Here is a 24,110-nt window from a genome sequence, read left to right on the forward strand (position 1 = left end):
CCAACGGGTTAACAAACATCCGGCCTAGGGGGCGGCGCTGAGAACCCCTGGGGGCGGGGGACCACCAGGCGGTAAGAATTCGCGCAGCGAGAAGTTCCCGCCCCCTCCAAAGTTTGCGGCCTAGTAGGCCGTGAAGCCGGGGCCTAGATTTTTGCGGCGCCCGGCCGACCGGGAGTACCAGCGGTCGGCCGGGACCGGGAGGGAGCCGGCTGACGCCTGTACTGACGGCCGCGGGTGCCCACCCCGCGTGCCGGCAGAGACAAACGGCCGGATTGCGGCCAAGCAGGCCGAAGCCTGGGTCAAAAGTTTGCGGCACCCGGCCGACCGGAAGCCTCAACAGTCAGCCGGGGCCCGCTGGAGCATCGCGCTCAGTACATGCAGGCCGTGAGGGCCTTGCGTCCGGCAGCTTCTGGAGCGGGCCCCTGGCCCTAGACACCGGTAAGGAGGGCGGGGGGAGGGGGGGGGGCCCTGAAGTCCAGCACTGCACCCCCTGCCCTAACGGACCAGGCGCCCGTGGAGGAGGGACAGGGCAGCCAGCGCGGGCCCCCTGCACTTAATCTGCGACCGGTAAGGGGGAGGGCCGGCATAACCCCTGTGTCAGGGGCAGCTAGGAGCGGGTCTCCGGCCCTAAAGCAGAACTCCTCCATGTGCAATGCCCTATGGAGGGGCAGTGTATAGTCGCCCCGCGGTCACCAGTATGGTGGTGGTGTGGGGCTATATGATTATTGGGAACCTCAGGGGCCAGCCTAGGTCCAGCAGGGACCAGTATGGGGGTCCAGCACGCAGGAGACCGGGGAGGGACTGAGGGGAACGTAGGGCTGGAGAAGCCTCTCTCTTACCACAGCCGTCTTCACCCTCGGTCCGTTCCAGCAGGGTCGCCCCTTCAGCTACTGGCACCGTAGTGGCAGGACGCTGGAAGAGGGACTTGGCGTGCGGACGACCCTTGCGCTGGCGGGATGCAGGAGAGCTGGGCTGCCCTGGTCCACCTTGCCTTCTGTGGGGGAGGCAGCAGTGCGGATGACCGGCACTGGCGCAGCTCGACCCCGGGAGAAACAGAGAGGTCTAGTGCGTCTCTGTTGTCCCTGATGATCTGAAGAAAAAAACAAAGCAAAAATCAAAACTAAAAAACCAAACAGGAGAAAAAACAGCCCTGCAGAGCAGGGAATGTCTTGCCTCCTTGGACACTAAGCAAAAACTGGCAGTCTCTCTCTCCAGGCTGAGGGTATAGCTGTGGAGGAGGGGCTTAACAGTTCTCACTTAGTGTCACGCCTCCTATGGAGATGAGCTATACCCCAAGGTCTTCTGTGTCCCCCAAGGAAATTGGGCGAGAAATTTTATTATTTTCCCTTATAACTTAATACAGAATGCCTAGTAAATTAGGGATGGAGGGGTTAAAAAAAAAAAATTTAACTCACCTTATCCATTTGTTCGCACTGCCTGACTTCTCTTCATTGATGAGCTGGGAGAAAAGGACCTTTGGTGATGTCACTGCGCACATCACATGATCCATCACCATGGTGATGGACCACGTGATGAGCGCAGTGACGTCACCACAGGTCCTTTTCTCCCAGCTCATGAAAGAAGACGACAGAAGAGAAGCCGGGCAGCGCGAACGAGTTTAATTTTTTATTTTATTTTTTTAACCCCTCCATCCCTAATTTACTTAGCATTCTGTATTCAGAATGCTATTATTTTCCCTTATAACCATGTTATAAAGGGAAAATAATAAAGATCGTGTCCCCATCCCGATCATCTCCTAGCAACCATGCATGAAAATCGCACCACATCCGCACTTGCTTGCAAATGCTTGCGATTTTCACGCAGCCCCATTCACTTCGTGAAAAATGTACAATATAGAGCATGCTGCGATTTTCCCGCAACGCACAAGTGAAGCGTGAAAAACATCGCTCATGTGCACAGCCCCATAGAAATGAATGGGTCCGGATTCAGTGCGGGTGCAATGCATTCACCTCACGCATTGCACCCGTGAGGAAATCTCAACCGTGGGAAAGAGGCCTTAAAACTGGTTTTACAAACTATGTTAACCCTTTAGGTGTCCCACAAGAATTAAAGGAAAATGGAGGTGAAATTTACAATTTTCAGTTTTTGTGCAGACTTTTTATTTGAATCCAATTTTTTCTATAACACAGCAAGGGTTAACAGCAAAACCAACCCTCAATATTTATTACCCCGCTTCTGCAGTTTACATAAACACCCCAACTAGGGCATGGGTACTGCCTGCTTCCCTAATGTGTATAAGGCATTCCATTCTCTTCTATCCACCGCCTCTGCCTGCCTTAGAACAGAAACAGGCTCATAGCAAGTGCCATGAGGATGATCCATCTCCCATCTGGAGGGACTGGAAGATACTGAGGAGGAGCCGGAGGAGGGTCAAATTTATTCTTCCTGTCCCTACCTGGTTGGTGGCGGGTCATCTCTCATGATATGCTGTCATGGAGGATGAAAGGGAAAAACAGCAATTCAACCATTGTTTATTTTTATTTTTTACAGCATTCACCATGCGAGATTGGTACTGTGATAATTTTATAGATCAGGTCATTATGTATGTGGCGATACCAATTATGTGTAGTTTTTATTTTGTATTTTTATCTCTTATAAATAACCGTATGTGGGAAAGGACAATTTATTTTATTCGTATTTTTTTTGACATTTATTTTTTACTTTTTTTATTTTCACACTTTTTTTTTTTTTATCAAGTCCCACTTGGATCTTGAAGATCCAGTGGGGCTGACAGCTGTACTATACTTTACACTGATAGATGGCAAGGCGACAGGTTGCCATGGCAACCATCGGGCCGCTGCCATCGCAGCACAGCAGCCCGAGATGGTTAAAAGAGGAAGCCCCCTCCCTCTGTTAACCCCTTGGATGCTGCTGACTGCGGGATCTAACGGGTTGCAGCAGAGTGTCAGCATACATCTGACACTCGCTGCTGATGGCGGTGGCGCATACATCTTTTCTGTTCTTTTAAAAGCATAATATTTCTGCATATATTTTTTTCATAAAAAAAAGAAAAAAGTTATTTTTACTAGTAAATAGAATTGTAATCGTTTGTGTTTCATATACACACATATAGGTGATTTTTTTCATTAAAAAAACGATTGTACATAAGTGCATACACACCTATTTTTATGTATATTTGCACACTTATTTATTGTAATAAATGGCAGCACTTGGATTAAAGAGGTGCCATAACTTTTATATACGTGCTATGTGCAGATAGCTTGTATATAGCCATATGGCAATCGGGAAGGGGTTAAACACTTCATTACCACAGAGTTCACCCCCTTCCTTACCAGGTGAATTTTTCAATTTTTGAAATGAGCCTACCTAACTGCAAATTAGAGTTGTTGCGATACCAATTTTTTGATTCGGTTTCGATACCATGAAAAAGTATTGCGATACTCGATACCACGCGAAAAAAATAAACAAAAAAAGCCACGTGCATTCCTCATTTTTAAAAATGGCGAATCGCGCAGTTTTTATTTTATTTTTTCTGTTCCGGCATTCACCACCTAGATTTTTTTAATATATTTTAATAGTTTGGACTTTTCTGACGTGGCGATGTAATATGTTTATTATTTATATATTTTATATGTGAAATTGGGAAAAGGGGGTGATTTATACTTCATATTTTAGTGTTTTTTGTTTGTTTTTTTACACTTTTTATTTAATAACTATTTCCCCCTTAGGGGCTAGAACCTGGGATCTTTCATCCCTTTTCCTATTCAGCCTGATAGATCTCTATCAGGGTGAATAGGACTTCACACTGTCCCTGCTGCTCTGTGCCTTGTGCACACAGCATCAGGGATGTTACCATGGCAACCAGGGCTTCTGTAGCGTCCTGGCTGCCATGGTAACCGATCGGAGCCCCAGGCTTACACAGCTGGGGCTCCGATCAGAAGCTGCCACTGCACCACTGCACCACCAATGGCTAAAAAACACAAACATGGCTGAGGATCTGGTGGATATGCTGTGGACCCCCTTTTACTGAAGCGCTGCGGATTTTCCATTTGGATTTGCATACAAAAATATGCAGCTGATTATAGTAGGAGAAAGTGAGTAAGATTTATGCAAAGCCATCTGCATACATTTTTAAATCCACAGCCTGTCCATTTCTGACAGGATTGTTGCAGAAGGGGTGGCACGTCACTAGGATATACAACCAATGTCCTCTGGAACGGGACCCCCAAAGAGAACTAGAGCGCACTGCGCGGCGTGCTCTCCGCTCTCTTCTGTGGGAGATCCAAGAACAGCAGAGTGCTCCAAGCATGCCCATCTCCTCCGTTCACCTCTATAGGACTGCCGGAAATATTTTCGGAACTTCCACAGAAGTGAATCGAGGGTGGCTGCACCTGTCCGCTTCGCTTTCGTTCATTTTGTGAGCCCCGTTTTAGAAGTAGGTGGCATATCCTCAGCAATCCTAAAATGTTTCACATTTTGCTGAATTACCCATGCAGCCACAGCAAAAGTCCTAAATAAATAAAAATAGCTATACTGCCCTCCCTTCATCCCATGCCAGTCTCTGTACAACCTGATTTCCTGAGAGGACATTGCAGACAGCCTGGTTATACAAAGACTGGCACAGGACCTGGTACAGTATGTCAGGTAGTGACAGAGGAGGGGTATACTGCTTCATGTTCACCAGGAGCTGGAGCTGAAACCCAAAAGCAAATCTGCTCAATTTCCGCTGCTTTGGGCACACTCAAGGGTAAGTCTGCTGTGAATCTTACTGCATTTCTGCAGCGAAACCCATGGAAACCGGCAGCAAAACCCACCGCTGATTTTACCATTTGCGCTGCAAAGTGTGAAATTCACAGCAGGGGGAGAGGGGCGGAGGAGGGGCGGCAATGAGAAGAGAGGGGCGGCAATGAGAAGAGAGGGGCGGAGGAGGGGCGGGCGCACTGCGCCACCAATGATAGGATTATTTCCACACAGAGCGGCGCCCAGCGATGTCTCAGCACTCACCATTAGTCCTGGGCGCAGCTCCGTTCGCCTGCAGTGCTCCATTACTGTCTCCTCTCCTGCTCCACATGCTGCTGATTACTATCGGAGCGATGGGAGGAGACATCAGCTTCACTAGTGGGCGTTCCTTCTCCCTGGCTGTAGCGCTGTCCAATCGCAGCGCAGGGAGAAGGAACGCCCACTAGTGAAGCTGATGTCTCCTCCCATCGCTCCAATAGTAATCAGCAGCATGTGGAGCAGGAGAGGAGACAGTAATGGAGCACTGCAGGAGAACGGAGCGGCGCCCAGGACTAATGGTGAGTGCTGGGGCATCGCTGGGCGCCGCTCTGTGTGGAAATAATCCTATCATTGGTGGCGCAGTGCGCCCGCCCCTCCTCCGCCCCTCTCTTCTCATTGCCGCCCCTCCTCCGCCCCTCTCTTCTCATTGCCGCCCCTCCTCCGCCCCTCGCTTCTCATTGGTGGCAGCGGCAGCAGCACAGGGGGAGGGAGGACAGCTTCCTTCTCCCCGTGCTGCTGAGAGAGAACATGTGCGTGCCGATAGCAGCGCGCTCATGTTCAGAGATACTAGACTGCGCAGAAGCGCAGCCCAGTATCGAAAAAACGGAAATCCCGGTATCGTATCGATACCGGGACAAAAGTATCGATTGGGTATCGAAATTTCGATACCCGCAACAACCCTACTGCAAATAACTAATTTCTAAGCCAACCTACATGTATTTGATATTACTTTCCACAAGACAGATATAATATAATAATAATATAATCTTATTAGACAGATATAATATTTGAAAAAAATATATATTGAAGGAAAAAAACTGAATTTTTTAAAAAAAATATTATATTTTTTCTTTCTTCCACACTATCTTGGAAAAAGAAAGGCATATGCCTCTTCAGCACTGAAATGTCTGCGTGCAATTTTATTTTATGCAAATGGCCAAAAATGTATTACAATGAAGAAGTGTGAAAATATACATAAAAATAGGTGTGTATGCACAAAAAAATAACCTACGGTATATGCGTGTATATGAAACACAAAAGATTACTATTCTATCTATAAGTAAAACAAACCTTTTTTTTTAATGAAAAAAAATTATATGCAGAAATATTATGCTTTTAAAAGAACAGAAAAGATGTATGGGCATACAGACACAAAATACGTATAGATGGTTATATAATACAGGGAAAAGACCACTATATGCAAACAATACTAGTTACTAGACAATATTTTACAAAGACTGCCATACTATTACTAAACACTTTATTTCTTCTTTTTTATGAGAAAAGTAAAGACCTGTGTGCACACACAAAGAGATGTATACGCGGTTATTTGATGTAAGCAAAAGACCGCTATACACTAAAACTAAAGAATATATTTTTTTTTTATGAAAGACGTGTTTATATTGCACAAACAAAAGACTTATACTAACTATAGCTAAAACTAATAACTATAACAATTGGATTTTTGTACTTACTGCAAAATCCGTTTCTCGCTCCATTTATTGGGGAACACAGCACCATTGGTATACGCCCAGCTACTACTAGGAGGCGACACTAGATATGAAAAAGGTTGGCTCTGCCCAGGTGGGCTATACCCTCTCCACAGACACTAGGCTAATCAGTTTGCACCAATAGCAGTAGGAGAGAGAAACAAAAGCAAAGAACCAACATGTCCTTGACAGGGGAAGGAAGAAGAACAGCAGCCTGATGACAGGGAGAGAAATGAAAACAAAGGGTGGGATCTGTCTACCCCCCCCAATGAATTGAACAAGAAACGGATTATGCGGTAAATGCAAAAATCTAATTTTCTCGTTAATGTCATTGGGGGACACAGCACCATGGGACGATCCAAAGCAGTCCCCGAGAGTGGGAAGGAAATCTCATGCAAAAAGTTGGGCGCTCAGGTGCAGGAAAACCATGTGACCCAACAGGACCAGGAGAGGCCATAGCATGAAATGGTAGATAGAAAACTAAGGAAGTTAGCCGAGAGGCTCCAGGACCAGGAAGTGTCCAAAGAAAAAATTTAAGGGAGATCGCCAGGATCCCAAGGACAAGTGCCAAGGAAAAAAGGCCATATGCAAGAAAGGAACAAAGGGAAACACAAGAAGCTACAGAATAGTGAGCAGGGCTAGAAGTCCTGCGCAAGAACCAAGAGTGGAAGAAGTACACACTAGAGAGCCCAAAGAAGGATCTGGAAGAACCAGGGCTCCCCTGAAGATAAAGGAGAGCAGCACAACTGGAAGGCATCTGTTGGTAATGACCTAGCGCTCTGCATATAGAAGGATGCTCCAGGAGGAGGATCTCTAAGAGGACACACCCAACAAGAAAAATTAGACAAGGAGGGAACCTGGCAGGAGAGAAAATGCCTGGGAAAAGGACAGGAGCAGTCCTGAACCAAGGAAAAAACTTCCTGGAGACAAGCTAAAGGAAGACCCTGTGGACCATCCCTCGGCAAAAGGAATGTTATCCCATAAGGCCTGGAAGCAAGGGAACCCGACCAGTAAGAGGACCCAGCAAGTAAAAAAACTCTAAATTATCTCAAACCTAAAACATGGCCTGTCCATGGCAAACACCATGTGAAGGTCAGGGTAGAAAGGAAACAAGGAAGCACTGGAGGCTGAACGATTGAGGGAAAGAATAGCAAAGACTCCACTAAAGGGGATACCAACCCCGGAGGAGAGGTTCCTCAGTGGAGATTTGTCTTTGACCACCCAGAGAGATTCTGTATGGTGGAAGACCGCCTGATGCTCTGTTCCGAGTCAGAATCGGTGCAGAGGAGTCCCCCGATGAGGCAGGAGAAACCGGTGGCGTTTCCCTCAGTGCTAGTTCCGTCCTAGGAGGAAACCAGGATGCAGAGGGTGAGCGGGATGAGGGGAGACCCTAGGCTGCTATTGGACTATGCCCCCTGATATGGACCGGAGGCATGAAGCAAAGGACTCCCAGGGGGGCCGATGCTGCCGAATGAGGGAAAAGATTTCTGTCCTGGAAATGAACCGTGGACACAGAAGAGGAACAGGACCTAGTTGAGACAACCCTAGGTGGATTACTGGACCTGGTGTCTGAGCGTTAGTGTACCCCTTACAACAGAGGAGTCCCGGGGGGGGGGGGGGCAACCTCCTATTGCAACAGGTGCACGTAGTATGTGGTGACCCCGGGGGGAGACTGAGACAGTCTACTCAGGAAGAGGACATGGAGACTAAGGGGAAGTCTGAAAAGCAAAAAAGTTGCCAGCCAGAGTCTGCCCTACCGGACCCCAGGTGCTGTCCCCCCGAAGAGGTGCTGCAGCAGCCACCGAACATGTAGGAAGCTTGCAGGAGAGTACTGGAAGAGTACTTCCAAAATGGGAGAAGAATGCGATCTAGACGGAGGAAAAGCCGGGGCCTTGATTTATGAAGTGGCTGAAAAGGTGCGCCGTCGGTGGGTAAGAACCGCTGCAAAACGGCGGCCCTCTGGAGAAAGAAAAACAGATGAGGGGGGCCTCCTGTGGAAAAGCGACGCACTGGGAGGTAGCACACAATAACCAGGATGGTGAGGAGTGGGTGGCCAGGGAGGAGAAGGGAACCCAGGAGGGGGGAGAAAAAAGCACCCCACGAGGATGGAACAGGGAGAAGTAAAAAAAAGAAAAGGGGGGGGGGGGGGGGGGGGCGACAAAAGACCACCGAAAAATATGGAATCCCATCCCCTGGCCAGGAGAGGGGGGCTAACCCGGGGGACCCCACGGGGTAGGGGACGCAGAGGAAATACTTACCGTCCGGCGTCTTCAGGCGCGACAGGGTCACCCTTTCAGCAAACTCACACTTATGTGGGATTGCCGGCATGCAACTGCGGATGCAGTAAAGGGGGACTGGGTGACCGGCGAGGTACTCAAAGTACTCGCCCGCAGGGGGCGCAACTAAAGTGGTTATCCACAAAGGAGCCCTAGCAGGCAGAGACCTGCAGATGAAAAGCAAAAGGAATAAAAGAATAAAAATTAAAAAAGCAGCAAGACCTGCAAAAAAAAACAGCAGGTCATGTCTGCCTCTTACGGACACTAGACTAAAACTGATTAGCCTAGTGTCTGCGGAGAGGGTATAGCCCACCTGGGCGGAGCCAACCTTTTTCATATCTAGTGTCGCCTCCTAGTGGTAGCTGGGCGTATACCCATGGTGCTGTGTCCCCCAATGACATTAACAAGAAAAATGGTCAGGAATGGGTTAATTTACTTACATTGTTCCTGCTGTGTTCCTGAGGCAGGGTGACGCCAAGAAATAGCATGATCTTAGCAGAGAGGCCGTGCTGGCTTTTTAGAAACTCATTCCTTTACACATTTTTCAAGATCGATCACTGTGACAGGCTGTCACAGTGATAAAATGCCCTGGAAAAAATATGATGGATCTCCAGGGTCTTCACTGTGACCGCAGCTGTATAGTAACAGCATGGTCACAGCAATCTGCAGAGTCAAGGGGGACTAGCAGATCATAACGTAAGCTTTTATATGTTATATGTTTATAGGTCAACAGCCTACAGCTTCAACGTATAAAGTCATGCGACTGCAGGAAAGTAGTTAGGGTCCATTCACACGTCCGCAAAATGGATCCGCATCAGTTCCGCAATTTTGCGTAACGGGTGCAGACCCATTCATTTTCAATAGGGCCGGAATATGCTGTCCGCATCCACATTTGCAGATCCGCACTTCCGCATCCGTGCTTCCGTTTCCGCAAAAAAATAGAACATGTCCTATTCTTGTCCGCAATTGCGGACAAGAACAGGCATATTCTATTCGTGTCGGCAATGTGCGGTCCGCAAAATGCAGAACACACATTGCCGCTTTCCGTGGCTCCGTGTAGCCGCAAAACAGGTTGCGGACGTGTGAATGGAGCCTTAAAGGGATTTTTTCCAGGACTCAGGTCATCAATATTAGATCAGCAAGGGTCAGACTCCCAGCACCCCTGCTAATCAGCTGTTTTCACTAGTTGTGGTGCCGGAACCAAAAGGCTCTGTGCACTGTGTAGCTGCCATGCCTGGTTACATGCAGCACTGCTCTCATTGAAGTGAGTGGGAGCAGCACTGCAGTAAGCAGGCATGGCCACCATGCAGTGTACACAGCTGTGCCGTTCTGATGCTGCAACTACTATGAACAGCTGATTGGTAGGGGGTGTCGTGAGCTGGACTGTCAACCATAAGGTCCCTTTCACACGAGCGTGATTTCCGCGCGGGTGCAGTGCGTGACGTGAACGCATAGCACCCGCACTGAATCCTGACCCATTCATTTCAATGGGGCTGAGTACATGAGCGTTTTTTTTCACGCATCACTTCTGCAATGCTTTGAAATCGCAGCATGTTCTATATTCTGCGTTTGTAACGCAGGACAGGCCCCATAGAAGTGAATGGGGCTGCGTGAAAAACGCATTGCATCCGCAAGCAAGTGCGGGTGCGATGCGTTTTTCACTGATGGTTGCTAAGAGACGTTGTTTGTAAACATTCAGTTTTTTATCACGCGCGTGAAAAACACATCAAAACGCATTGCACCCGCGCGGAAAAAACTGAACAACTAAACGCAATCGCAGACAAAACTGACTTGTTTTAGTGCCAAAATCGCAGCATTTTCACTGAACGCACCCTGAACGCATCCGGATCAAATCCGTCACGCCCGTGTGAAACCAGCCTAAGTCTTGGAAACCATTTAACTATGTATATGAGCTCTCAAGAGACCAGACTGAGACATAGGACAGCTACTCTGATGGATTTTACTGTAAAGGTGAGGGCAGCTCGCATAAGGTGTAGGCTGCAGAAGACAAACAGCTGAAATATTTTTTTTATAAAAAAAAAAAATATATATCCAAAATAAGTACAATGCAATAATAAAAAAAAAGGCATTCTAAGGCTACTTAGACACCAGCGTTTTTGCTGTATCCGTCATGGATCTGCAAAAACACTTCCATCATAATAATACAACCGTCTGCATCTGTCATGAACAGATCCGGTTGTATTATCTTTAAAATAGCCACGTCGGTCCTGCCATGAACACCATTGAAAGTCAATTGGGGACGGATTTGTTTTCTATTGTGTCCGAGAAAACGGATCAGTCCTCCTTGACTTACATTGTGAGTCATGACGGATCCATCTTGCTCTGCATCCCAGGACGCACTCAAAAACGCTGCTTGCTGTGCTTTTGTGTGCGTCATGGGAACGCCACCAAGAGAAATGGAATGCATTCTGGTGCACCCCATTCCCTTCGGTTCAGTTTTGTCCCCACTGACAATGAATGGGGACAAAACTGAAGTGTTTTCATCTATTTTTTACCAATGTTACTAAACACACACAGAAAGGTCAGTCCTAACACAGCCGCATCTCCTCACACTGTAATACATAACAATGTACTCAGCATGCACCTTCCGCTAACCGTAGCCTGCTTCAAAAGGGTTTGTCTGATGAAGACATCCCCTGTCCGTATGCCCTAATAGGGTATATGAACATCATAGAGAACCCTGGTTATGGTGGACTAGAGCCGTTCTTGCATTACTTGGACGGTTATTCATCTGAATGGCGACCATGTAACACTGCTGCAGGGGAAACGCATGGCTGGCTGCGGCTTTCTGCGGTCAAATCAGCTGTTTGCCATGGGAGCGACCAGGTTTTGAAAGGAGTCGTCTCTGATTGGAGAAAGGAGATTTTTGTGAAACTCACCTGTAAAATCTTTTTCTCGTCTTTTCCATTGGGGGACACAGACCATGGGTATAGCTTAGAGGTATTAGTAGGAGGGACACTATGCAAATGAAAGAGCTCCTCCTCCTCGGGCTATACCCCCAGACTCCACCAGGAGGAACTCAGGCGTTGCACAAGCAGTAGGAGAAGGAGCAAGAAAAAATCATGGAAACCATCGGACCAAGCCATAAGGTCCAACCAGAAACAGAAAAACTGAACTAAAGACCCCTCCTGCAACAGGAATAATGGGTGGGAGCTGTGTCCCCCAATGGAAAAGACGAGAAAAAGATTTTACAGGTGAGTTTCACAAAAATCTCCTTTTCTCGTGCTTTTTTCCATTGGGGGACACAGACCATGGGACGTCCAAAAGCAGTCCATGGGGTGGGAAAAAATATCAGCACCGCCAGGAGGAACGCCCCAACGGTCAAACAGGAACCACAGCCTGCAAAACCCTGCGGCCAAAGCCGCATCAGCCGAAGCCAGTGAATGCAACTGACAAAAATTTGCAAAGGTATGCAAGGACGACCAGGTGGCCGCCGTACACAGCTGAGACGCAGAGGCACGACTGCGTCTTGCCCAGGAAGCCCCCTCCGCCCCAATGGAGTGAGCGGCAATTCTAGCCGGGGGAACTCCACCACAAGCGTGACAAGCCGCGGAAATAGCCAAGCAGATCCAGAGCGCCAAGAACGGCGGACGGAAGCAGTAGCCGCGAGACACACCTTCAGGACCCGTACAACATCCAGGGAATGCAGAGTGCGTTCCTTGGGGTTAGCCGGAGAAGGACAAAAGGAAGGCAGGACAAGATCCTCATCAAGGCGGAAGGGAGAGACCACCCTGGGGAAAAAGAAGGGGACTGGGCGGAGCACAACTTAATCCTGGTGGAAAACCAGAAAGGCTCCTGACAGGAAAGAGCGGCCAGCTTCGACACCAGTCTGACTTAAAAGCTCGTGATGGGATGTGAACTCACAGCCACTGCATAATAGCCCAGAACTTTAATCACTACGCTATGTAGCTGTATCAGAAGCTATGGTCACAAGGAAGTCCAGATGAGAACAGTCAGAGAGACCCTCCTCAAAGGCTCGAAGGGGGCCGACTGCAGAGCGCGCAGAACCAAATTGAGATCCCAAGGAGACAAAGGGGGAACATACGGGGAACCGAATGCGCCACCCCCGAAGAAAGGTCACCACCGGACCCTTAAGAGCAAGGGACCTCTGACGGCCCGCGCCGAAACCTGACCTTACAGGGAACTAAGCGACAGTCCCTGCACAAGCCCAGACTGAAGAAAAGACAGTACCATCAAGATGGAAAACCGAAGGGGAGGGAACCCCGAACCCTCAAAAAAGGATAGGAAGGCCATCCAGGTACGATAGTAAATCCGGGAGGAAGAAGACTTCCCCGGACTGATCATGGTCCTAACCACTGAATCCGAGAACCCCATCTTCATCAGGATGGCGGTTTCAGCAGTCACGCCGGTAAACGAAGAGACCGCAAATTCCGGTGGAAGAACGGGCCCTGAGACAGTAGGTCCTGTCCGTCGGGAAGAGGCCATGGGGCGTCCGCCAGCAACCGAGCCACGTCCGAAAAACCACGCGCGGCGAGGCCACTCTGGGGTGATGAGAACGGTCGGAGTCCCTTCCGCCTCGAACTGGCGTAGACCCTTTGGTAGGAGAGGAAAACAGAGGAGGCTGAAGTCCTGCCACGGAGACACCTGCGCATCCATCCGTACGCCTCCGGATCGCGGGCGCGAGCCAGGACCACTGGGATCTTGTTGTTGAACCCGGACGCCATTAAGTCCACATCCGGACGATCCCATCTGTGGCAGATTTCTTCGAACCCTTCTGGATGCAGAGACCACTCGCTTGGATCCACCGTGTTGTGGCTTAGAAAGTCCGCTGTCCAGTTGTCCACTCCTGGAATGCAAACTGCTGACAACACCGGAACGTGCGTCTCCGCCCACGTCAGAATTCTCTTCACCTCCTGCATCACCATCCGGCTGCGGGTCCCGCCCTGATGGTCGATATAGGCCACGGCCGCGGCATTGCCCGTTTGAACCCGCACTGGGAGGCCCGCAAGGAGAGAGGTCCAATAGGAGAGAGAGAGCGGAAAAAATCGCCCTCAGTTCCAGAAAGTTGATTGGAAGGCGAGACTCTGCCGCCGACCAAATTCCTTGAACCGTGCGAGACTGGAAAACGCCCCCCCAACCCAGGATGCTGGCATCGGTGGCGGCGATCGTCCAGGAGAATGCGAGAAAGGAACTCCCCGACCTCAGGTTCTTTGGGAACAGCCACCAAGGGAGAGCTGCCCGAACCCGCTGAAAGGTAAAGGATCTCCTGTTGCGCCAGGCGAGTGTGAAACTGGGCATATGGAAGGCCTCGAAAGAGGCTACCATAAGACCCAGGACCTGCAAGTATTCCCGAATGGAGAGGCACGGGGAGCGCAGCAGATGCGACACTGCCCCCTGGACCTGGGAGGACTTGAAGGCTGGTAGAATACTTTGGCAGCCGAGGTGTCCAAAATCACCCTCCGGAAGGAGAGCCTCTGGGACGGGAAGAGGCAGGAGTTTGGGAAAGTTACCAGCCAGCCGAACCGTTCCGGGGTCTGAATAGTGATCCGGACGCTGTCCGTGGTCTGCGGTAGAGAGGGGGGCCTCTATCCGGATATCGTCCTGATAGGGCAGCAAAGGAATGCCCCTGATACGAAGAAGCGCCATGAGCGGTCCAGGACCGTGGCAAGGACCCGCGGGGTGGTCGCCAACCCGAAGGAAGGGCGACAAACTGACAGTGTCGACCCATAATGGCGAAGCGCAGGAATCGATGGTGGGATTCCGCAATCGGGACATGTGATAGGCCTAGGAGCAGCAGGGCGGGCTGACTGGGCCCTCTAGTGCCGGGAAGGCTGGTGCAAAGGAAGGCCTCTTTGCGGGCGACCTGAGACCCCCAGCGGAGGAAGCAGGCGACGGCCTACCAGATGAGAAACGGCAAAAGGCATGCAGAGATGAACTCGTCCAGCTGATCCCCATAAGGTCTGGAAACCCCAAAGGGGAGATTAGCAAGGGAACGCTTGGTGGAGGCGTCAGCGTCCCACACCTTCAATCAGATCTCTTCGCGCTGAGTGACAGAGATGGCCAACCTGCGGGCAAAGAGGGAAACAATGTCCCTAGAAGCTTCGCAAAGAATCTTAGAAGCCTGAGACATCTGGAGAACCAACTCCAGTGTGTTAGTAGCCGCATCTCGTACCGCCAGTTCCTGGTGGTGGTGTTGTAACCACACCGAGAGAGCACTGGCTACCCCTGCTGAGTGAAAGGTAGGTCACAGGGACGCGCTGCCAGCGAAAAAAGGACCTGGAAGAGAGTCTATGCGTCTGTCTACAGCATCCTGGAAAGAGGAACTGACTAAGACAGGAAGGGCCACATAATTGGCTAATCCGGCCACCGGAGGATCCACCTTAGGGGGAGGAGACACCTCTCCTCGCCGTCAGCAGGGAAAGGAAAGTATATTCATGCGCTGGGTGGTCGAGAACCTTATTAAGACTACCCCAGGCCCTGGACATGACCGCGGAAAAATCCCTCATGGACCGGGAACATGGTAGTCTCCGACTGCCTGGACGGAAAAAGGGGGAACTCCTGACCAGTGGAAGGAGGAGAATCCCCTTGGAGAATAAAGGTGTCTCGGACAGTCACCACTAAGTCAGCCACCCTGGTGGAGAGCTTAGGCGAGGGGTCCCGCTCCATGACCTAATCAGAGCCGGAAATTCTCCTTCAGACTTGCGCTCCCTAAGGGAGGGGAGAGTCGCCCGAACGCGCCTCTAGACGAGGGGGGGGGGGGGGGGGAGAGCCAGAGCCATCCGAGGAGGGATGCTGCTGCTCACGCTCCCTGTTAGTAGTCGGGCGTCTTCTGTGGAAAACCACTTAGAGAGGTGGTTGGCGTCACAGGATTTGAAAATGCCCTATAGTCCAAAAAGGACCTGGCTCGTCCGAGCCGGATAATTCTCCTTCGGATTACTCTCCCTAGGGAGGGGGAAGAGCAGTCCGCAAGCGCCACCGGCGAGGTGAGGGGGGTGGAGAGACGGAGACATCCGAGGTGGGATGCTGCCGCTCACGCTGCCTCTTCGTAGTCAGTCACCCACTGTGGGGACCACTGAGAGAGATGGAGTCGTTAGCGCCACAGGATTAAAGGACATGGTTGCCTTGGCGACTAAGACCAATTTAGCGGCCGCGCTGGACATGGCAGATGCCCAAGCGGGGACCGCAGGCCCCCAGGGACGTGGAGGAGGGGTGGAGGAGGGGGGTAAGGCAGGGATGCAGGTAATACTTATCTGCTCCTGCAGAACTTCTCCCTCGACTCCAGGACCAGCAGGGATGCACCTCATCAGGCTTCTGACTCCTTGTCCAGGAGTGCAGTGTTCTGGTGGAGGGTGGCAGCAGGAGACCCAGTAGCTGGTGGGATACCGGAGCTGCAGGTCGAGCCCGGATCCACTTGTCTTCTTTGGGGGGCAATGGAGGCAGCCAGGCAGCGTCCAAGGACGGCAGCGGGCATTCCACGGGGGACCAGGAAGGCGCAATGCCGACCTGTGTCCCCATCTAGAATAATGTAAACAATTTTTGAAGGCTGAAAGGGGCTTTGAACTCAGAAAGCCTGGACATGGGGCAGCAGCAGCAGTACCACTGAGCTACCAGCTTGCCTGGCACAAAACGGAGTAGAGTGATAAGGAGCTGCACGGCCATGAGCAAACAGAGTCTCCGGTGTAAGGAGAGTCAGAGCGGCATGCCGAGACTCCGCCTCCCCGAACGCGTCATTATGGCGCGAAAAAAGCGCGCGAAAATAAGCGCGCGCATGAAAAATAGGCGCGAAAATAAGCGCACGCGCGGAAATATGCGCGGAAATAAGCGCACGCGCGCGGAAATAAGCGCGCGCGTGATTTAAACAAACACCACGTGGAGGAGCGGCCTGCCGGCGGGCGCTGAGGGAGCGCAGCAGCCAAGGCCCGACGAGAGAAGCGCTGAAGCCCACAGTTTAAGGGGGAAGAGATGCCAGTACTCCAGTGCCAAAATGAAGAAAGTGCCCCATCAGGATCCTTCTTCAAGCTCACCCAGGTAGCCACAGACAAATAGACACAGAGGGAGGGGGAGGGATTGGGCAACACTTATCTGCTCAGCATGCTCCCTCGATGTCCAGACCAGCAGGGATGCGCCTCTTCAGACTTCTGACTCCAATCCAGGAGAACAGTGCTCTGGAGGAGGGTAGGCAGCAGGCGTCCCAGCAGCTGGTGGGATGCCGGAGCTAACAGGTCGAGCCCGGATCCACTTATCTTCTTGGGGGGAAATGGAGGCAGCCAGGCAACGTCCCAAAGACGGCGGCGGGCACTCCACGGGGGACCAGGAAGGCGCCATGCCGACCTGTGTCCCCATCTAGAATAAAAATAACAAAAAGGAGTAGAATCAGAGAGTGTCAACCTCCTTCACCAGACACTAAGCAAAGACTGAGTTCCTCCTGGTGGAGTCTGGGGGTATAGCCCGAGGAGGAGGAGCTCTTTCATTTGCATAGTGTCCCTCCTACTAATACCTCTAAGCTATACCCATGGTCTGTGTCCCCCAATGGAAAAAAGCACGAGAAAACATGATTTGGTAAGGGGAAGGGTACAGCATCACATGTGACTATAACAGAACCATTGATTGGCTTGGACTTTTGGAGATGACATATGCAGAATCCATTTGGGTATGCTCAAAGTAGCCTGAGTTCTGACATCTTCTGTCTGCACAAAGCCCCTGACCAGGCTGCAGGGAATCCAAGGGAAACGCTGCCTTTAAAGGGGACCTTTCACCAGGATACATGTAATGAAATAGTTATATTACCTTACAGTGCGGCCCCCAGTGATGTCTTTTTCTTTTTTTCAAAGGACAACCCTTATATGCTAATGAGGAGATTCGGTTCCACTAGGTGGGGACTTGGAATTTGTCCTGGGCGCGGTTATCTTCTCCCTGGCTGCGAGCGCATCCAATCAGAGCGCCCCGCTCTTAGCCAGGGAGAATGGAGCTCAAGTTCTCTCGGGAGAAGGTGCTGCGATTCTCGCGAGAACTTGAGCTCCTTCTCCCTAGCTATGAGCGGGCCGATTGGATGCGCTCGCAGCCAGGGAGAAGATAACCGCGCCCAGGACAAATTCAAGTCCCCGCCTAGTTGAACCGAAATCGCCTCATTAGCATACAAGGCGCCAAAACAAACGGGGACCACAGCGGGCGAAAGGGGGGGGGGGGGTCCTTTGAAGAAAAAACGAAAACTGAAAGACATCACTGGGGGCCGCACTGTAAGGTAATATAACTAATACATGTATCCTGGTGAAAGGTCCTCTTTAAGGAAGGTCCGTTTTGAGGGACTTATTAGAAATCTCCCACCCTCCCGGCTGCAGACAGATTTCAGTCCATTTTAGTTTGCAATCTGTTCAATAAAGTAACTTAGATCTATGTAGGATTATTTCACCGCAGATCTTTATAACAAGGAAATAGCCTCTGTACATTCACACAGTATTTTACACAGATTTCTATTAACGTATTTTAAATATTCTATTCACCTTTTCATGCTTCTTCAGAAAATCTGTTTTCTTAATTTTCCCATGATGCTAAAATAAAAAAAGAAAGATCTTCCTTGAGCTTTAGCAAAATGAAAATATTTACAACTACAATTCTGACAACGTATCTTAAAATGTAACATCAACTGTATCCAAAAGGCACAATTTTGCCATCCGTTTAATGTACACAAAAAACGTATACGTTAAAGGGGTTCTCTCACTTCAGCAAATGGAATTTATCATGTAGAGATAGTTAATACAAGGAACTTACTAATGTATTGTTATTATCCATATTGCTTCCTTTGCTGACTGGATTTATTTTTCCATCACATTATACACGGCTCGTTTCAATGGTTATGACCACCTGCAATCCATTCCTGACGGTCGTGCTTGCACATTATAGAAAAAAGCACCAGCCTCTCTGGTGGCCAGGACCGCAGGAGTGCACATAGGGCTGTGCTTTTTCCTATAGCGTGGTCGTAACCATGGAAACGAGCAGTGTATTGATTGTGATAGAAAAATTAGTCAAGCCAGCAAAGGATGCAATATGGACAATCACAATACATTAGTAAGTGCCTTGTATTAACTTTCTCTACATAATAAATGTTATTTTCTGAAGTGAGACAACCCCTTACAGTGGCATCTGTTCACCATACAGTCCCATTGTAAAAAGACTCCGGCAAATGGATGCATTTGTGAGACGGATCTGGATGCGGATCCGTCTCCCGAATGCATTGCAATACCGGATCCGTCTTTCCGGTTGTCATCCGGAAAAACGGATCCGGTATTTATTTTTTTCTCCTTTTTAAAGGTGTGCGCATGCGCAGATCGCAAAACCGGATCCGTTTTGCCGGAACACTTGGGGCCGGATCCGGCATTAATGCATTTCAATGGAAAATAATGCCGGATCCGGCACTCTGGCAAGTGTTAAAATTGCAGCATGCTGCGGTATTTTCTCCGGTCAAAATACATAAGAGGGACAGAACTGATCCATCCTGAATGGAATGCTCTCCATTCAGAATGCATGGGGTTAAAACTGATCCGTTTTTTTCCGCCATCGAGCCCCTATGATGGAACTCAATACCGGAAAATAAAAACGCTAGTGTGAAAACACCCATAGCGTGTATATTTTTTTTTTACCGGAGTCTGCAGGATACAAAAGCGTGGTGTGCTATGCTTTTGTATCCTTTTTGTACAGTGCTTGTACAGCACTGTCCTTGGTGAGCTGTGAAGAGAACACCGCGCTCATCGGTGCTTGTGTGAGTACAGCAGTCTCTTCAAACCGCTGATCAGCGGGGTGCCAGGAGTCGCCCCCTTCTCCCCCGATCTATCTTGAGATTAGGTCATCAATATCAAATTCCTTGATAACCCCTTTAACTAGTGGTGAATGGAAAAAACAGCAATTCAGCAGGTTTCAGTATTTTTTTTTTTACTGCTTTTACGGTCCAGCACTGGTGACACCTTAAGTATGCTTCTGGGTCAGTAAAAATAATAAAGATACTATTTTATACCACTATAGTATGCTTGGCACCATTTTGGGGTACATTTTGCTTTTTCATTGCTTTTTATTCCTTTTTTGGAAGGTGGAATATGAAAGAATAGCAAAACAGGAATTATTTATTTTTTATTTTTTTGGCATTCACTGTCCCGGTTAAATAATATGATAACTTTAACGTGATGCAGTAATACCAATTTTGCGGGCTTTTTACATAAGAAGGCGTGTTTAAGCTTTTTAATATTTTTTTTTAGTCCCATTAGGGGACTACAGTATGTGATTACTTGAATAATACACTGCAATACTTCTGTACCAAGATAGAACAAGTATTAACCCCTTCTGGACCTCCACCGTAAGTCCGATCTTTAAAGATAACGGCCGGATATCTGCTTTTAGAAAGAAAAAAAACACAGCAGAGACCCGAGGTTAATGTCTGCGACCAGCGATAATGTCTATCGCAGACATTTAACCCCTCAGATGCTGTGGTCAAATGTGACCACGGCATCTGAGACAGCTAAAACCGGAAGCCGCATACTTTCTGTCTCGGGACACGTTTCCCTGGCTGAGATCGGGCAAGGTGTTCCGTACTAGGAATAGGCCTGACCCTGTACAAAGCTTTAAGCCGATTAGTATAGTCCAGTGCTGGCCTGCAGGTGGCAGCACTGCATTGGAATATTCTGGATCCTGTATTCTGTAATGGATAGAAAAAAAAAGTTTATAAAAAATAATAAAAAAAATACTTAAAAATGAATAAATAAGCAATAAAAAAAGTAAACATCATGGACATCGCCGCACCTGAAAAAGCCCACAGTATTAAAATATAAAAATATTTATCCCATACCTGGCCGATTTGTCACTTCACATCCAAATAAGTGATCAAAAAGGTGATCAAGGGAGCTGATCTAGATCGCCGCTAGCATGTCCGCAATATACCTGTCCTATAGTGCTGTGTGCTTTTATTGCGTTTAAAAAAAGATTTTAGAGGTAAGTAAATGAGCCTTGTAAGGAGCCCAAGGGGCTGTACTAACCTTCTTGGAGCCCAGCCACACCCCCGTGCGAAGGAACCCAGCACCGCCTGCGTCCTCCGAAACTCCTCCTTTCTTCACAGTTAGATTGCGGTAATCTCGCGATGCGGTTAGTACAGCCCCTTGGGCTCCTTACAAGGCTCATTTACATACAGTACAGACCAAAAGTTTGGACACACCAAAGAACTACTTTGAAGAACCTAGAATATGACATATTTTCAGTTGTTTCACACTTTTTTGTTATGTATATAATTCCACATGTGTTCATTCATAGTTTTGATGCCTTCAGTGTGAATCTACAATTTTCATAGTCATGAAAATAAAGAAAACTCTTTGAATGAGAAGGTGTGTCCAAACTTTTGGTCTGTACTGTATCTCTAAAATCATTTTTTAAACACAATAAAAGCACACAGCCCTATAGGACAGGTATATTGCGGACATGCTAGCGGCGATCTAGCCTTGCATGTCCGCAGCTCTATAACCTAAAATGAGGTGACAGAATCCCTTTAAAATAAAAAAGCCCTGGTCACACTGAAGAAACCACGGTCTTTAAGAGTTGTAGTTCCTATGGAGCCCTGCAGGTGGCAGGGCTCCATAATGACATAACAGAGTACTGAATTGCTTTACCAGTTCAATGCAATGTATTGCAGAAGCCACCTACGGTGACTTAAAAGTAAAAAAATAAAAATAAAAAGTAAAAAAATATATATATATCGTATTTTTCGTACTATAAGACGCACTAGCGCTGATCAACCTCCCTGGTATTTTTCCGGGTCCAACTGTTCCCTGACCACACACCGCATCAAGACGTGACCTGAGGCTGTGCGTCGTCCAGTCACAGTGAAGCGCGGGCCGGAAGAAGCGGTGCGGCAAGCAGTGAATCCTGGATCTGCAGCGTTGTCCGGAGCAAGCGACATACATTTATTTATAATTTTTTTACGTCTGATCTGAGACTGATGGGGGATTAGGGGTATGATCTAAGGTTAATGGAGGCTGGGGGGCCTGATCTGAGGCTGATGGAGGTTGGTAGGGTCTGATCTGAGGCTGATGCGGGTAAGTCAGTCTATTTGAGGCTGATTGAGGTTGGGGCGGCTCATATAAATGTGGTATCCATGTAATCATGCTGACCCCGAAAATTAATGTAACAGGTCAATTTTATCACATAGGGAATACCTTAAAAACAAGGCTCATAAAACTGTGGCGGAACAGCTTTTAAAAAAAATTTTTTTTTTCCAATTCCACCCCATTTGGAATTTTTTTCCCGCTTCCCACTTTATTGTATGCAATAATAAATGGTGCCATTTAAAAGTACAACCTGCCTTGCAAAAAACAAGCCCTAAAATGTGATTGGAAAAATAAAGTCAGGAAGAGGGTATACGTGACTTCAGAATATATTATAATATTGCTTTCTCAAAATTAGCTATTAAGAACAAACTGGCTGTCACTGAGGAGCAAATTCGCAGATGACAACCAATAATTGTGTCACTTTTACAAAAACGCTTGAACAGAATACAAGAATTCTATTTTCTTTTTGTTTCTCTTCTTCTTATGTTTGGCTCAGGCTCCAACTTTTAATTTAGTAATATATCAGCTAATAGTCCGTACTGAAGCACCTCACTGACAAAACATACTGGAAGAGGAAGCTTTTTGTCTGCATATGTTCACATCTTGTAAATGTATTTTTTCCCCCCAGAGAATCTAAAAAATATTTCTACAGACTACTTCATTAAAGCACATCCATAGCATATATAGTAGGGTTGAGTGGGTCTTTTGGTGACCATTGTGGACAGCGATTTGCTGTGGTGGCCATGTACCATATAGCAGCACATCACCGCTGCCATTTGTAAACAAGCAGTGACAGGAGGACCAACCCAACGGCGCAGAAAACCCCTCTGCAGAAAGAGGCAAGTATCATGTATTTTTTCTATTTAAGACCATTGTTCAAGATTTTTTTAAAGGGACCCCTTAAAGTAATCCTGCAATGGTCAAAATCAAATGAAATATGAAAAGCCACAACATACCTTTACAAAAAATCTTTTGTCTGTTCTTGCGGGATTGTAGGAAGCTAAATAGCCGGCTATGAGGAGAAACTTGGAGTAATACGGCAATTCTACGTGAGCATGTGCCGACAGTCCTGGAAAGACACAAAAATTTGGGAGTATTTTTAGAGTAAATTAAGCCAACAAAGAGGGTGTAAACGCAGACCGGACAGTGGCTGGTTCATTCAGCACCAGCCACTGCGATAAATCTGACACAGTTGAAGACAGTCTTACTTTTACACAGGATTAGTAAGTGTGGGCCAATGCCTTAAAAATCACCTTTCAGTTGGGATGCTTCCCTGTCTTCTTGTTGGATTCTTTCCCACTGAGAGCTGAGAAAAAACATGAAATGTTAACATTCCTTAGAAATAATTCCATAAAACAATACTCTTGGCTGGAATTTAACATCAAGGTAACATTTGAAGTCACCTTCCCTTGAGTCTGTGTGGACATAGTTTGCATCAAATTTATTAAATGGCTCACACTGTGGGTTAAATTTGACTAAAATTTAAACCTAAAGTTTTTTCTAGAAATGTTACTCTAGTTTACTGCATCATCCCCCTGTGCAAGCGTGTTTGGGACTTTTTTTTTTTTTTTACTATTTAAAGGGAATTGGTCACCAGCTGTTTGCATATATGGGGTTTACCTGATTAAATGCTGTTTTTCTTTTGTTGATCCGAGGCTCGGTTCCCTAGTTATGATAATTTTTCTAAAAATTTAAATTAGGCCTTTGGTGCATTGAGGACATCAACATAGCTATTGTTGCACCCAAGCTCTGCTCCTTTATGTGGCCTGGCCTTCCCTGGCTGCTTTGATTGTCAGGGCCAGGCAGGGGTAAAGCAGCAAGGGAGGGGCTGGCCACAAAAAGGAGCGGAGCTTGGGTGCAACAAAAGCAGTGGTGACGCCCTTAATGCACCAAAGGCCTAACTTGTATATTAAGAAAAAGTATCATAACTCAGGAAAGGAGTCTCAGATCAACACAAAATGTGCTTTAATCAGGTGGACCACAGCTATGCGTCTATTAGGGGTGGACTGGCCATAGATCCTACAGATAAATTTCCTGGTGGACCATTGTCCATGGGGCTGCCCGAGACTTCCTCATAGCCGCCAGCTGGGTTGATAACAATCTGAAGCTCTCACCATTAATTAATGCTAGGAGCATCAGGTACTTATGCACCTGGCCAGCAGCTGCAGGTGCCGTCCTGAATTCAACTGTATCGCTATCCTCAGGGGTGGTGATACAGTTGAATACTGCGGTGGCGGTGCCAGTATTTTATGCTGCACCGTGGTATTTGATTTTGCAGGAGCAGTATCTAATGGTGCACC

General features: G+C 48.2%; 1 protein-coding gene across 1 annotated transcript in view; it reads right to left on the reverse strand.

The window, feature by feature from the left end:
• ORC5 (origin recognition complex subunit 5) overlaps positions 1-24,110 on the reverse strand; it is a 49,646-nt gene that overhangs the window by 9,205 nt on the left and 16,331 nt on the right. The window contains exons 10-12 of the mRNA XM_044294397.1: positions 23,064-23,116; positions 22,767-22,879; positions 18,229-18,276 (exon numbers count right to left, since the gene is read on the reverse strand). Coding sequence (XP_044150332.1) covers positions 18,229-18,276; positions 22,767-22,879; positions 23,064-23,116 — 214 coding nt within the window. The remainder of the gene's footprint in view (positions 1-18,228; positions 18,277-22,766; positions 22,880-23,063; positions 23,117-24,110) is intronic.

This window comes from Bufo gargarizans, chromosome 5, assembly GCF_014858855.1.
Source record: "Bufo gargarizans isolate SCDJY-AF-19 chromosome 5, ASM1485885v1, whole genome shotgun sequence".
Lineage (NCBI taxonomy): Eukaryota > Metazoa > Chordata > Amphibia > Anura > Bufonidae > Bufo > Bufo gargarizans.